Raw genomic sequence first — 14,956 nt, forward strand, 5'->3', positions numbered from 1 at the left:
GAGTTTTTGATAATATTTATTGATACGACCTGGCAGAAATATAAATGTACATATTAGTAGTTTATACAATTCAAATCTTATTCAATTCTGTATAGATTTTTGCATATTTTTTGGAAGTTTTCTCAAACTCGGAAAGGTTATGTTTTTTAGCATAGTGATGTGATGTGTTTTATCGACCTTGCAATAATAACCTATCAATATTCATACCTTAAAAACGCCATCAATGATTATTGTTCTTTGTTATGATTTTCTTGTTATTTAGCTATTTAACAAATTCAACTTTATGTATTTCTTAGATTTCCGAAGAAGAAGACCGGAAACACGAAGTTCAAGGTGCGATGCTCGCGGTTCCTTTACTCCCAAGACTCCACCAAAAAGAAGGCCAAGAAGCTGAAATGGAGCAGGCCCCCAGATGTCTCCCCTGGTGTCTACCTTTGACAATTGTACATAATCGTATTATGTTAGATCAAATATCTCGGCGGTCGTCTGGCCGATTTTTAATTTAATTGTGTTTATTCCTGATAGATAGTTGATGATCCTGCTAAATTCTTATTTGTGATGTGTTCAAGTTCCTAGTGTGATTATGGCTTGTGTGATTAAGGACTGTAATTCACGTACATGGAGAAAAGAAAACTCCCAAGAACCTGCTGTGTTTCATTAGTGAATTTCGGTCAGTTATTGATACTATTATTTGTAGGATCTAAACAAAGCATAAAATACGATCTTTTCATAGTTTATATAATAACTACTACCATGTTAAATTCTGTTCTGAAGTTTCTTCAAACTGTTTTGTTATGTTTTTGTACTAGTGATGTGTCATTTTTATCGACGTCCCGACATTAACTCTATTGACATTCTTGCATTGAAAAGGACATAAAAATGATTAATGATGATCAGGTATCACAGACTGGGTAAATGGTAATGTAACATTTCTAGTGAATTAAACTTATAGTATTTTTTAGTTTTCCAGAAATTCTCAAACATTATTAAAAAGAAACTAAAAATAGGTGAAACTATTGAAATAATAAATTTTGGTACCTACACTGCCGTTTTGTTTTATTTTCTATTTGATAGAGAAAATATTATTGAGGTAAGTATAAGTAGATTCTTGAGTGGTGGACTAGAAATTAATTAATGCTACACGAATTAAATTACTTAGGTCTTTGCGTAAGGAGAAGAGAAGAATGTATTTATTTGTTTTATACTCGTATCTCCCATCTTCTATTTTTTACAAACTATTTAGGCCGATATTACACTATCATAGAAATATAGTCATAGACAACATGCCGTCCTTTTTATTCACGTTACAGAAAAAGGGAGGCATACAGACCTATGATCAGAGATATAGGTATGATAATGTAATATTAGGACTTGGTAAGAGAAGAGAAGTGACCGTTTATGTAGGTAAGTACATAAACAAACCATTTATTTGCAATCAGTAGGTACGGTTAGCCAAGAAGGCAAGAATGTATGAATATATGACTTTCATAGCCAAAAAGCCACATAATAATCCAAATGAAATGTTTATATCAATATTGTATGTTTTCGTTACTTTTATATATATAACGTTTATATTCTCAGTATTTATTTTCTTTCTTAGGCTAGGCAGTTTATAATATTGATATAAAAGTAAAATACAAAATAACATACATTATATTATTTTTAAGGTGAGAACGTAAGTAAGTGCATATTTTATCGATAATTGAATCGACAAAGTAACATCCCTAGCTAACATAAAACCAGGGACCACCTACCAAAAAGAGAAATAACTAGCATATATCCATCCTTTTTCAATACATTATCTAAGTCATAAGGAAGTCAAGGATGAGTATATGCATTTTACACGAATTTTTATTAGGGGGGCTTGATTCAGACATTATTTGACAGTGACATTGACAATTTCATTTCGTTCAGGAACACAGACCACAAGGTTGGCGAAAATGGCTTTTGCACAAAGCGTAATTAAAACTGCCGAGAAGCTGGTAGAGCAAGTGGTCAAGATGCTCATGCTAACATAATTATACTGATTATGAATTTATACAATTATACAAAATACTGGCGCGGACTACTTGCGTAAGAAATTAAAAGAGACAGGTGTTTTCAACGCCAGCTGCATCCGGCCACCCTTTTTTGTCTGGTTTCACATTTTTTTTTATGGCAAGTCTTGTCGCCATCCAATGAAATCCATGCAAGTTGCGGTGCGGGGGTGACAGAGTAGACGGGAGAAATGTATTTTGGAGGTTATGATTGATATAATGTAATTTTTGTAAATATATAAGATTCAAACAAAATGGATTATACCGTTAAGATGGAATCAGTGTTAATAGCAATAACTACAGTGTTGTGTGCTACATTAGTTTTGAATTTAATATACAAACTCAGGTAAGTCACTTTGAGGTTACGTAGTCCCGCTTTCCCGCCTGATCAAACATTATTGTCTACAAAATCTTTTATTTTTGTATACAGATTAGCCCTCCCATGGCGTGTCAACTGTTGGTTTTGTAATCAAAACTTTTGGATGAAGTTTATAGTTCGAAACAGCTGGGTTTGTCCGAGTTGCGAGCAGTACAACGGGTTCAAGAAGGTAAGGTTATTTTGATATTTCTATATCAATACCTTTAAACTAATTCAATACACAAATGTTAGTACATTATAATGTTATTGTTTTTAGGATGGCGACTACAATAAGCCGGTTACTAGCGTGTTAAACGACTCTGCCATTAAATCACCCAAAGTCTTCCAAAGAAGTCCCCCTAAAAATGGATTGTGCAAAATGTGTAACATCAACCAGCAGCTGAAGGTCGCGCAGCTCGCCAACTTCGTGCCCATGCATGAGAACAACTACGATAATGAAATTGAAAACTACAAGTAAGAGCATGGTTTTATATTTTTAATCTGAGCTTTCATGAACATTTATCTTAATATCAATAAAGGCTGATAACGTCTGAAACAGTTTGAGTAAGTCTGTTTACTAAATTTGATTGGCTGATAACAACTTGGTTGTATAATCTAAATAATTTCATAAGTTTAAATTGATAGTAATTTAGCTCTATAGAGTTTAGAGATAATACAATTATCTGAAGTGGGAGAATTTTGTAGGGCCCAGTGTCAATATTTGTATTGTTAACAAAGTTTAAGATTTTCTAGAGTTTATTTGTTAACTAAATCCATTTGTTTTCAGGATGCAACTTGAAAAAGCATACAAACTATGCAGCCCTTGCAGAAAAGTTCTACAAAAGAAACTGCATAAAGAAAAAGAAGTATTATTAGGTTCAAAAGTCAAAGAAACAAGAAGCCCAGACAAAAAGAAAAACAAGAATGAGCAAAAAAGCTCATTATTAAAAAACTTGATAAACAGAACCTCCATACTCATTGCTTTAGTCCTAGTGATTTTAGTATCATTAGAGAGCTACAATAACACCAATGAACTGCCAAGTACATTAATGAATTTAAAGAACATACTAACCGGACTTTTAGATAGATTGATGACCATATTGAAAATGAAACTTTTTTTGACATTCCCGACTTTAGAAAATTACTCATTTGACTTTACTAACACAGAAATACATAAGACATTGAAGATGAAATTAAACATGACTAATATAGGATCATTGGGCCATTTTAATGAAGTGACCCAGAAGGCACTAGGAGGCCTTGTTTGTTTGATACAGATTTTGGGACATGTTTGTAATGTGAATAAACTGAAGGACACAGTATTGATTGACATACTCTGGTCAGTTTTTGTTGTGATGTCTGTAACTGATAAATATGTGACCATGGAACCAATTTACATCAGTTTAGTTAAGGTTGGTATGCTAATTTTATTATTTGGAAATTGGAGCCTGTTTTGTTTCACTGCTGGACAAAATTGTTGCCCCAATTTCTTCACCATGTCAGCACAATTCGGTGCTGAGTTTGACCACTCCTTTGAGGAGGTCTAGGTCTATTGTTAATGTAAAGTAACCCAAAATAGGGGGCATGATAAAATCTCCCATTACCGCCAGCAAAAAAATGTTAAAAAGGGTTTGATTAAAGACATGGCATTTACTAATATCTTTAAGGCTTAGTTCAGATGAACGTCACCGTGCGTTCATCTGAACTTAGCCTTATTATTAGTGGTAAATAATTACAGATTTGTTTCTTTTGTTCCAGTTGACAAGTCTATTTGCAGTATTGCTTGTTTATAAGAACATGGATAAAACTACTTCTACTCAAAAGCCTGTAAAGATTCACACCTCTCCAAGGATCAAAAATCTAAGAAACGGAACACATACCTCTATCCTCGATGATGACAGTGACCTTATGTTGGAGACAGATGATGATGTGTCTCTCAGCAAATTCGGATTACACAATTTCACCGATTCTTCTACAGAAACTATTAGTCCTTTGAGTCCTAGCATGCTCAACGGCAGATGCTTCACTCCAAAGAAAAACGATAGCATTTGGAGCAAATCCAGACTCAACTCCACATTCTGCGTAAATAGCGTCATAAGCAAAAGTCCAAGTTCCGTTTCAGATACTTTATTTACTAAACCTTCTTTCAATAACTTCCAAAATCTGAAGGATGACTCTGATTCCGATTTAGACGAAAGTATAAGCTCCTTGTGTATCAGCAGTCCGAAAAAGTTGAGCCAGAAAAGCAATTCGATTTTTTCTCTTCGCAAGTTCACTGCCACTCCTAGCTTTGTCGCTCCGGCGCCGTTGAACCGTTCGAGACCATTGATATCTCCCAGTAAACTTGGACATAGCACGTCATGGGTCGCGGGAGGCTACTGGGGTGTAGGCGAAGGCGAGAGGCCGATCTTTAGCGTGAACGGGAGCAGGTCATCAAGTCAGAGCTCGGGGTTTGAGTCGCAGGCGTCGAGCGCGAATCAGCGCATCGCATCTCAGCCGCCGTCGCGCGAGGAATCTATATGTGGTGACCCTGCAGCGTCGCTGCTCGATCGCTTCCAGAATTGTAATACGAGAGGTTACTCTAGTTACCAATCCCCGGCTAACTTCACACGCGTGAGCTCCCCAGTATTCCCTCAGATGCAGTACAACGGGCACGTCCATATCCCGCAGGCGCGGTTCGCGCCGCAGCCCGCGCCGTCTAGCGTATTCTCGCAGGCCTCTGCGGCCTCGCCGCAGTACCCGCGCGGGCTGCTTAGGCCCGGCGGGTCCGGCCTCATCAACCTCGCTCAGCTCAGCTCGCTCAGCACCAGATAATCTCACTAGTCAAAATGGCTTGACTCTTTTTCGATGCTCTTGACTCATACGTATATTTTCTTTTATTCTTTGATTCTTTTTTCTAGTATGGTAACTGCCATTATGTTAAGCGGACTTGTTAAGTTAATGTTAGTGTTAAGCGGTTGTAAGGTTTGAGACTAAACCCTAGCGTTAAGTTGCTGATCTCGTGTCTGGTGCCAGTGGTGGCTGTTTGTGAAAGCATGAAGAATTATTCTATTGTTACTAAATATGGGGACGTCACTGTCCTCGTCTCGAACAAAATGTGATATTTTAAGACTAGTAATTTTCTAAGATGAGAAAGAAATGATTCTTGATGTTATCATTGTTTTTTTTGTTTTGGTTTAGCCAATGGTTTTGTCATTAAATATCGGAAACCTTTTGTAAAGTTCCTGCAATAAAAACATGTTGTAAATATCGTTCTTTTTCTTTCTATGTAAGGAAATCAAGTCGGTACCTACAAAACTAGACAGCGATGTCTATGTGCGGGTCTACAGGCCTTGAACATTGTCGTTGCTTTCACATCTCCCTCTACCAATTCGTAGTAAACTGATGGCCTACCATGAACGCCGAATTAGAGTTCGAAGTAGGTAAACAGATAATTCGCCAACTTCGATGTCAGCGGTACGCCTTCAGATACATCAAAAGCCTACTGCAGCTCACAGAGAGGCGTTTGCGATTAGATTATCAATATATAGATTCATATTGAATACCTAACTAGCACATTTTACTAGGCAAATATCTTTTATGCATACAGCCGTAGTGGGCTCATAGTTCAGTTCTCGGCGAACACAAGCCTGATCTGATCTCATGCAAATAAAAATATTCTTACTTACCTAAGTGTCTTGTGAATAGCCAATGATTTGAAAGAATCTAAGCTACTAACATAAGTCTATAGCGTATAAAACAGATCTCAGAACTTACGAATTCCTGGCTTTCCGTTCGCACCTCTGCAAGTATTGGTGGGGTCTCGGTGGTATATAGGTGTCATCATATAGTGAAGATGCGTAATCGGATACATCGGTGCATGCCCACTCGTGTTCCTTGTACCTTTTCAGACCCCACTCGGTCTTGTTACCCTGGTAGACGAAATTCCATCGTTAAAAGGTAGGTTTTTTTGGTCTTCTCTGTTTGGCCTAAAGGTTGACTGGTAGAGAATGCCATGTAGCATTAAGTCCGCCTTTTGTACATGTATATTTTTACTGTGCAATAAGTAAAGTTTAAATAAATAAATAAATAAATAATATTTCATAATTAATAATTCATGTTCATAATTAATAAATAATAGTATAAGCATTAGGAAGAATAATGACATAAGTAAATACTATCGTCGGTGGCAGAAAAGCATACGACCCGCCGTCAGAATAGGTATCTATGGGCTCGCCTGATGGAAAGCAGTTGGTACGTCTCCGTAGCTTGTCGATGCCTGCAACACCAGAGGTGCCGACCCTAACCCTACACAGCACACACTCTCGTTGAGCTCTGACAACCTCAATTCTAGGGGTCAAGAATTAACTAAAAAACTTTGCTTAAAATGAGTCGATGGCAGTGGAACAAACTGAAGCTTTTGTAGGGAACTGGGCCTTTGAAAAGTTTACTGGCCCATAACCTACTCAACTTGACTGAACGCAAGGTCACTACATCTTATAAAACAAAGTCCCTCGCCGTGTGTCTGTTTGTTTCTTCGCGATGAACTCCTGCACAGATTTTCGTTTTCAGACAGGTCAAGTGAGAAGTACCAGTATAACTTACAAAACACCACGTTGTCCGGCTGCGGGTACCGCTGGTGCTTGCACCGCTTGTAGTAGTGCTGCACAAACCACAGCGGCTTCGGCTGGTAGTTGTAAGTACACTGTCGTTCGCCGTCGTTAAGTTGCCGCGTCTGTCTGATTGTTACCGATAAACTAGATTTAGATCTAGATTTTCAGCGGCGGCGACGGGTCGCACTCGCAAGTATAACTTACAAAACACTTCATATTGTCCGGCTGCGGGTACCACTGGTGCTTGCACCGCTTGTAGTAGCGCTGCACGGGCCCGCACAGCGGCTTCGGTTGGTGGTTGTATACCAGGTCGTTGGTCGTCATGAAGTTGCCGCAGCCGTCGTGACTGTCGTGACGGTAGATTGTCTCCACGTTGCCCTTGGGAAAGAAGCGGATTTTGGACAAAACTGGTGTTCAAAACCTTTAAGAACGTGCACATAATAAGTACTAGAATTAGATACGGTCAGCCAATAAGAAAGTGGTCCGACACAGCCCCCAGAGCGCCCAGCCCGGAAGGGGCCCCTCACACCCCAGCAGAGGTGTCGAATGAAGACAAGAAAGTGGTTTACCACTTTTCGACTCTATTTTTTAACAAATAAGGTCGAAAAGTGGTAAACCACTTTTTTTGGCAGACTGTACCGATATACATACCTTACCTACCTACTCTACTCGTATATGAATATTAGTACCTAAGTATTGTAATTTAGTCAATCGATCAACTATCATAGTACTCGTATTCATAGTATACCTAACTAATTGTGGTAGTTTTCGACCCGTCTAAATAAAATTTACCTATTAGGTACCAAATTGTAAGAAGTAAGAACTAGGAAAAGTAGATAACTTTAAATTGATAGAGGTAGGAGTTTTAACTGCCATCTAGGTGTATTTAATGGTAATTAAAACAGGGCATGTTTTACAGTCACCGGCATAAATAAGTGATGATTTCTGTACCTTGTCACATTAACGTCTTGTTTGAAATGTCATACGAAGTTGTCAAATGATTAAAAGCGACAAGGTAAAGAAATCATCACTTATTTATGCCGGTGCGGTGACTGTACTTGTGTATTATATTTTAAAACATACCTATGTCTTACATAACGTTACTCTCAAAGATAATATTCTACCTACGATTGGTTACATTATTGTGTCACCTACCCTCAAACCGTAAAGTTTATTTATTCTGAACTCGGGCTGTCGGGACTCTGGCTTCAACTTCTCATAGTCGATTTCTTCTTGAGGTGGGAAATATAAGGTTCCTTGCTTGGGACATTCTATTCTGTCTTCTACCCAGTTGCCTGGATAAACCGTTCAAAAGTTACCTACATTGAATTCACGTGACAACCCTACAATACCTCATGATCAGGGCCCGTAACTTTCATGCTGATGACATCAATTTGACGTCACGCTGCATATAGGATTGTAGCAACACGCATTAGATTAAAATAAAATATATGTGTCTTTGCTAACAAATAAATATGTATGTAACGATATATACGTAAGCCTTTAAATAAGTTTGAATATTTGTTGCCTGCGCGCCTCGCTCCCGCGCCGCGCGATTTGAACTGCTCGGTACACTTCGGGCGCACTCGGGATAACTCGTGCGCGCCCGGCATTCCCTTCATCCCTTTGCTGGCCCTCGCCAGTCGGTTACGCTACTCGACGCCGGAAGGCTGCGCGCAGGCTATTCGATCTGTGTTATGAATTTGTACGATCGCGTTAAGCACTGTAATATCCTATATTGATAATAAACTTTTAAGTATCAAGTGCTGTTCATATTTGGTAGTATAGTACCTACAATTTGGTGACTTTCCGACGTTTAAAAACTGAGTGCAGTGTATAGTGTAGGTGGCCGATTGAACATTGATTGCTATAACTAAATACGAAAAGCGTCATTATGGGACCGCCTATAACTATAACCGACACTACGACTACGACAACTACGAGTACAACTACTCCGCCTGTTGTTACTACGCCGAAGACTACGGATTCGAACGTTAGTGCAGTTGGCGTCAAAGTGCCGCCATTTTGGCCAGAGGAACCAGCTTTGTGGTTTGCCCAGTTAGAAGGCCAGTTTGTTTTGGCGAATATTGTGTCCGACACGACCAAGTTTTACCACGTAGTGAGCAACCTCGAACACAAATATGCCGCGGAAGTCAAGGACATAATTACCAAACCGCCGACAACGGAAAAGTACGAGAAGTTGAAATCTGAGCTAGTTTACCGTCTGTCCGTGTCCAAGGACAAGCGAATCGAAGAGTTGGTGTCTCAAGCTGAACTGGGAAACCGCAAACCCTCGCAGTTTTTACGTCATCTTCGCGACCTGGCCGGTGCCGACTTGTCAGACGATTTTCTGCGCAGCATATGGGCTAAACGTTTGCCGCCGCACGTGCAGACCGTCATTGCTACGATGTCAGATGCCGGTTTGGACAAGATTGCTGCGCTGGCCGACCGAGTGAACGATATTGTGATACACACACCGCACGTCGCGGAGGCTTCGGGATCAGCTGTTCCGGTTCTCGCGCCGTCGTCTATACCTAGTACGATGGAGGAACGTCTCAACCGCCGTATAGATGACCTCGTGCAGCAGGTAGCCGCCTTGGCGACTGGCAATTTCCGTGGGCGCGCTTCATCGCGTTCGCAATCTGGAGGCAGAGGTCGTCGCAGCTCTCGCTCAAGAAGTCGCGCGGGGAAAGATGGCAGATGCTGGTACCATGACAGGTTTGGACCCCGGGCGACCAAATGTCGCGCGCCGTGCAATTGGACCGAGGGAAATGGCAGTGGCGGTCACTAATGGCGACTAGTGACTGCCCAGTTACTACAGGTCGTCTTTTTATCATGGATAAAAATACTAAATTGACATTTTTAGTAGATAGTGGTTCCGATCTATGTGTATTTCCTTTTACGTCTGTAAATCCGCAATTACACAGGAAAGATAAATATCAATTGTTTGCCGCAAATGGTACTCCTATACCTACTTATGGCACTATTAGTTTGACACTTGATTTCGGTTTACGCCGTGCATTTCACTGGCGTTTTGTTTTGGCTGAGGTGACAAAACCAATTATAGGTGTAGACTTTTTAGGCTATTATAACCTGTTAATAGACGTAAGGCATAAAAGACTGATAGATTATTGTACTATGTTAACTGCTCAGGCCTACTCAGCCTCTTCTTGTACTGTGGCCAGTGTTAAGTCGATTTCAGGTATAACAGCGTACCATGCGTTACTGCAGCAGTTTCCCGAAATCACGAGGCCGGCGGGTGAACCGACAGAGCGAGCAGTGAAGCACAATACGGTTCACTACATCCGTACCACTCCTGGCCCACCAGTGTACTGTCGCCCTAGACGGTTGGATGCAGAAAGGCTCAAAGTAGCCAAGCAGGAGTTCGAAGATATGGTGCGAACAGGTATAGTACGTCGCTCCGATAGCCCTTGGTCGTCGCCCCTTCACATGGTTCCGAAAAAGAACAACGGCTGGCGACCTTGTGGCGACTATCGCGCATTAAACGCGCGCACCATACCTGACAGGTATCCCGTTAGGCATCTTGCCGATTTCTCGCACAACTTACAGGGCTGTCAAATTTTTAGCACGTTGGATTTGGTTCGTGCCTACAATCAAATTCCAGTTTTTAAAGATGACATTGCTAAAACAGCAATCACGACGCCCTTTGGGTTGTTTGAGTTCGCGTTTATGGGGTTCGGATTACGCAATTCTGCTCAGACATTCCAGCGATTCATCGACGAGATCCTCGGTGACCTGGAATTCTGTTTCCCATATTTAGACGACATTCTCGTGGCTTCTTCTTGCGCCGCTGAGCACGAGAAACACCTTAAGCAGGTATTTGAGCGACTACGCGAGCACGGCGTTCTAATAAACACCGCAAAGTGCGTATTCGGGGAGCCTGAGGTTAAATTCCTCGGCCATCGTATCTCCAGCACAGGTACGTCACCTTTACCTGAGAAGGTGAAAGCTGTCATAGACTTCCCCCGTCCCACCAACATCAAATCACTCCGTCGTTTCTTGGGCATGCTGAATTTTTATCGACGCTTTATACCACACGCAGCCCAGAAACAGGCGCCGCTAAATGGTTTGTTGGTTGGTCATCACTGCAAGAGCTCTGCTAAGATCGAGTGGAACGCTGACCTCAATGCATCTTTCGAGGCTTGCAAAGCGAGTCTAGGTGAGGCTACTCTTCTTGTCCATCCACGTCCGAATGCGGTTCTGGCTCTGGTCAGTGACGCCTCGGGCATAGCGATCGGTGGTGTGGTGCAACAGCTGGTAGGTAATACGTGGGAACCATTAGGCTTCTTTTCACGTAAACTGAACCCGGCCCAGCGCAAGTACAGCCCGTACGACCGCGAGTTACTCGCAATTTACGAGTCTGTCAAGTACTTTCGGCACATGTTGGAGCTGAAGCCGTTCAGAATTTACACAGACCACAAGCCTATCGTGTACGCCTTCAGCAAACCCTTAGACAAGTGCTCACCTCGCCAGTTTCGTTACCTGGATTTCCTCGCACAGTTTTCCACCGACATCCGTCACATAGCAGGTGAGGAGAACGTAGTCGCGGACGCACTCTCTCGTCCTGTCGATGCAATCAGCAGCAAAGTCATTGACTACAACGCGTTAGCCGCTGCTCAGGAACGCGATGCCGAGTTCCAGCAGTTGCTAAAGACCGGATCGTCGTTGCAGCTTAAAAGGTTAGTCGTTCCTGGTCAGTCTGGTGACGCTGCAGTCTACTGTGACACGTCTGGACCAATGGCTCGTCCGTACCTGACTCCAGAGTTCCGTCGACAAGCGTTCGATACCATACATGGACTGAGTCATCCCAGCGCCAGGGCTACGACGAAGCTTGTTACGGAGCGATATGTTTGGCCTGGGGTAAATAAAGATTGTCACACTTGGTCTAGAGCATGTCAACACTGCCAGCGATGTAAAGTGTCAAGGCACGTACGCTCGCCTGTAATGTCATTCGCGACTGAAACAGAGCGTTTTGCACACGTCCACATTGACCTGGTAGGTCCACTACCGTATTCACAGGGTTTCCAGTATTGCCTGACAGCAGTGGACCGTTTTACAAGATGGCCGGAAGTGATACCAGTTTCCGACATTAAGGCAGAAACTGTCACTCAAGCGTTCTTCTCCGGGTGGGTATCGCGATTCGGATGCCCCAGGCGTATAACAACTGACCGGGGAAGGCAGTTCATTTCTGAGACTTTTAATAGTTTAGCGAAGTCCATCGGAGCTGAACACATTCAGACGACTGCCTACCATCCGGCAGCAAATGGCATGGCGGAGCGTTTCCACAGACAGATGAAGGCTGCCATTAAATGCCATACGAGCGAGGATTGGGTTGAAGTCCTGCCTCTGGTTCTGTTAGGAATCAGAACGGCATGGAAAGAGGACTTGGCCGCTTCCACCGCGGAATACGTGTACGGTCAGCAACTACGCTTGCCAGGTGATTTCTTTGAATCCTCTGGTCAAGATACACCAGCTGATTACACTGACTTCCTCACTCGTTTGCAGCTTATCATGCGCAAATTACAGCCTTCGCCAGTGGCCCGCCATGGATCACACAAAGTGTTCGTACATAAGGATTTAAATACGTCAACGCATGTATTCCTTCGCAACGATGCCGTACGAAAGCCCCTGCAACCAACGTACACTGGGCCTTACCAGGTGGTCGAAAGAGGAGACAAGTTTTTCAAGATCCTTATCAAAGGTAAGCCTAACAATGTCTCTATTGATCGGTTGAAGCCTGCTTTCATGTTAGACGAACCTGATAGTCCAACTCCTGATCAGCAGCTCGCAGCGCCACACGTGCCACCACCACAACCAGCCACACACGTGCCACAACCACAGCCAGCCAAGGCTGAACGTAAGACTCGCTCAGGACGTGTTGTACGTTTTCCTAGTCATTTGTTATCGACCTAAAGGTCTCCGAAGGGGCTGATGTAGCAACACGCATTAGATTAAAATAAAATATATGTGTCTTTGCTAACAAATAAATATGTATGTAACGATATATACGTAAGCCTTTAAATAAGTTTGAATATTTGTTGCCTGCGCGCCTCGCTCCCGCGCCGCGCGATTTGAACTGCTCGGTACACTTCGGGCGCACTCGGGATAACTCGTGCGCGCCCGGCATTCCCTTCATCCCTTTGCTGGCCCTCGCCAGTCGGTTACGCTACTCGACGCCGGAAGGCTGCGCGCAGGCTATTCGATCTGTGTTATGAATTTGTACGATCGCGTTAAGCACTGTAATATCCTATATTGATAATAAACTTTTAAGTATCAAGTGCTGTTCATATTTGGTAGTATAGTACCTACAGGATGATAATAATAGTTTTATTTTAATAATTAATCATTATTCATTAATAAATTTAATCATATACAAATGATTCCAAAGTAAGCCATTCATACGTGGAATAATTAATACCTACTTGATACGCGAAACGAAAATGAAACAATTTGTTTTGTTTTTATAATTTATTGAAATGCGGTAACAAAACTATATATTAATATGTATGTATCAAAAATAAACAAATAATTTTGATGTATCAAGTAGGTATTAATTATTTCACGTATGAATAGCCCAGCTTTGAAGTCATGATTAAAATGAATATTATGAATAATGATTAATTATTAAATAAAACTCTTGAATCATCTATATGCAGCGTGACGTCAAATTGATGTCATCGGCATGAAAGTTACGAGCCCTGCTCATGATGATTTTATGTTCTATATGTATTTCTATAATAATGGTAGGCTATATAACTACCACGTATTCTGATTCTGCGAACAAGATTAACTACGCTTAATTATCTTTACTCTTCTGTCAGCGACAATATGAGAATTATAATATTGTTCAGTACTGGGATAAGTGGCGTACACGAAAAGAGGCCTAATGCACACTGTGCATCAATGGGCTCCAGAAGGTTACATTTTTATGATGATGCTGTGTATACTGTAGGTATACAACTTACCTAAAAGAACTCCATTACTGAAGACTGGTTGTGGCCGTAGAGCTATGGCTATAGCCTCAGCCCTTGTCGGGGATTTCGGTCTGGTACTTATCATTTTTCACTATTTCAAAAATCAAGATTTTATGTTTGAATGATTTGTAGTCTACAGTTGGGACTAAATAACAAAATTAACTATTAATTAGAAAATAAAGAAACTAAATAATTAAAAATAATGTTTTGTTTACTTTGGCTGTTTGAAGTTTTTATGACAGCTGTCTATGTTGGCATAGGAATAGGCATAAGTATTGAGAAAGATAGATATTTTTTAAATATATATTTATGTACAGAGGTTGGAATATTGGTCACAGCAATTTTCATAACATAGAATTGAGTACAGTTCAAGTACTCTTCATCAATATTTCAACTCAATCAACAAATATTTAACATTTATTACAAGCTTTTTCTAAAATGTTACATACAAATTAGTAATTCAATCTTTAAAAAAGTTGTGTAGCTCACAACAGAACATTATTCCCAATATTTTAATTACTTTAAAAAATATATAAAAACATAATTATTAAATTAAATCACATTTATTTTTATTTACCAGAAGTAGCATCAACAATTTTATAATACATTTAGCTTAATGAAGTCATATGATGATGGATATTTGACATTCAGTCTACAAACTTAAATTTATGAACAAGTGCAGTTTTCCTTAACTAAACACAACAATGTCACTCCGTCTCCATATTCATTTGCAGCTTGGGGTCGGGGAGGGCTCGGAGCAGGGCGTTCAGCTGACTCTCCAGAGGGCCAGCCTGGCTCGCAATCCTCTTCATGTTGTTTGCTATTTGAAGCAAGTCTTGGTTTATGGACTCCATTCCCTGTAATTTTCAAGACATAACATTTAGTAAAGATCTAAAGATTGTATGACTTAAGTTACGATTGAGTGCTGTAAAGTGTAAACAGTATGCTCCAAATATTATACTTTTAGAACATTTA

At 40.9% G+C, this 14,956-nt stretch overlaps 2 protein-coding genes across 2 annotated transcripts; one reads left to right on the top strand and one right to left on the bottom strand.

The window, feature by feature from the left end:
- Positions 1–2,189: 2,189 nt before the first annotated feature.
- Positions 2,190–5,643, top strand: LOC125228163. The gene is made up of 5 exons (XM_048132620.1): positions 2,190–2,382; positions 2,467–2,584; positions 2,672–2,868; positions 3,182–3,806; positions 4,153–5,643. The coding sequence occupies exons 1-5, from the start codon at positions 2,291–2,293 to the stop codon at positions 5,206–5,208; spliced, it is 2,088 nt and encodes a 695-aa protein (XP_047988577.1). The 5' UTR covers positions 2,190–2,290; the 3' UTR covers positions 5,209–5,643.
- On the bottom strand, positions 5,485–14,161 carry LOC125228164. The gene is made up of 5 exons (XM_048132621.1): positions 13,973–14,161; positions 8,142–8,281; positions 7,191–7,364; positions 6,151–6,305; positions 5,485–5,618 (listed from the first exon to the last, which is right to left on the bottom strand). Exons 1-5 carry the CDS (start codon positions 14,064–14,066, stop codon positions 5,549–5,551), a joined length of 633 nt encoding a protein of 210 aa, XP_047988578.1. The 5' UTR covers positions 14,067–14,161; the 3' UTR covers positions 5,485–5,548.
- Positions 14,162–14,956: the final 795 nt, after the last annotated feature.

This window comes from Leguminivora glycinivorella, chromosome 7, assembly GCF_023078275.1.
Source record: "Leguminivora glycinivorella isolate SPB_JAAS2020 chromosome 7, LegGlyc_1.1, whole genome shotgun sequence".
NCBI classification, from domain to species: domain Eukaryota; kingdom Metazoa; phylum Arthropoda; class Insecta; order Lepidoptera; family Tortricidae; genus Leguminivora; species Leguminivora glycinivorella.

Coding starts and splice junctions, on each gene's coding strand:
- LOC125228163 (XM_048132620.1), top strand. CDS start 2,291: ATGGATTATACCGTTAAGATGGAATCAGTGTTAATAGCAATAACTACA. Junction 2,383..2,466: donor AATTTAATATACAAACTCAG/GTAAGTCACTTT, acceptor TTTTGTATACAG/ATTAGCCCTCCCATGGCGTG. Junction 2,869..3,181: donor AATGAAATTGAAAACTACAA/GTAAGAGCATGG, acceptor ATTTGTTTTCAG/GATGCAACTTGAAAAAGCAT.
- LOC125228164 (XM_048132621.1), bottom strand. CDS start 14,066: ATGATAAGTACCAGACCGAAATCCCCGACAAGGGCTGAGGCTATAGCC. Junction 8,282..13,972: donor CAGTAATGGAGTTCTTTTAG/GTAAGTTGTATA, acceptor CGGTTTATCCAG/GCAACTGGGTAGAAGACAGA. Junction 5,619..6,150: donor GAACGGAAAGCCAGGAATTC/GTAAGTTCTGAG, acceptor TTTTTATTGCAG/GAACTTTACAAAAGGTTTCC.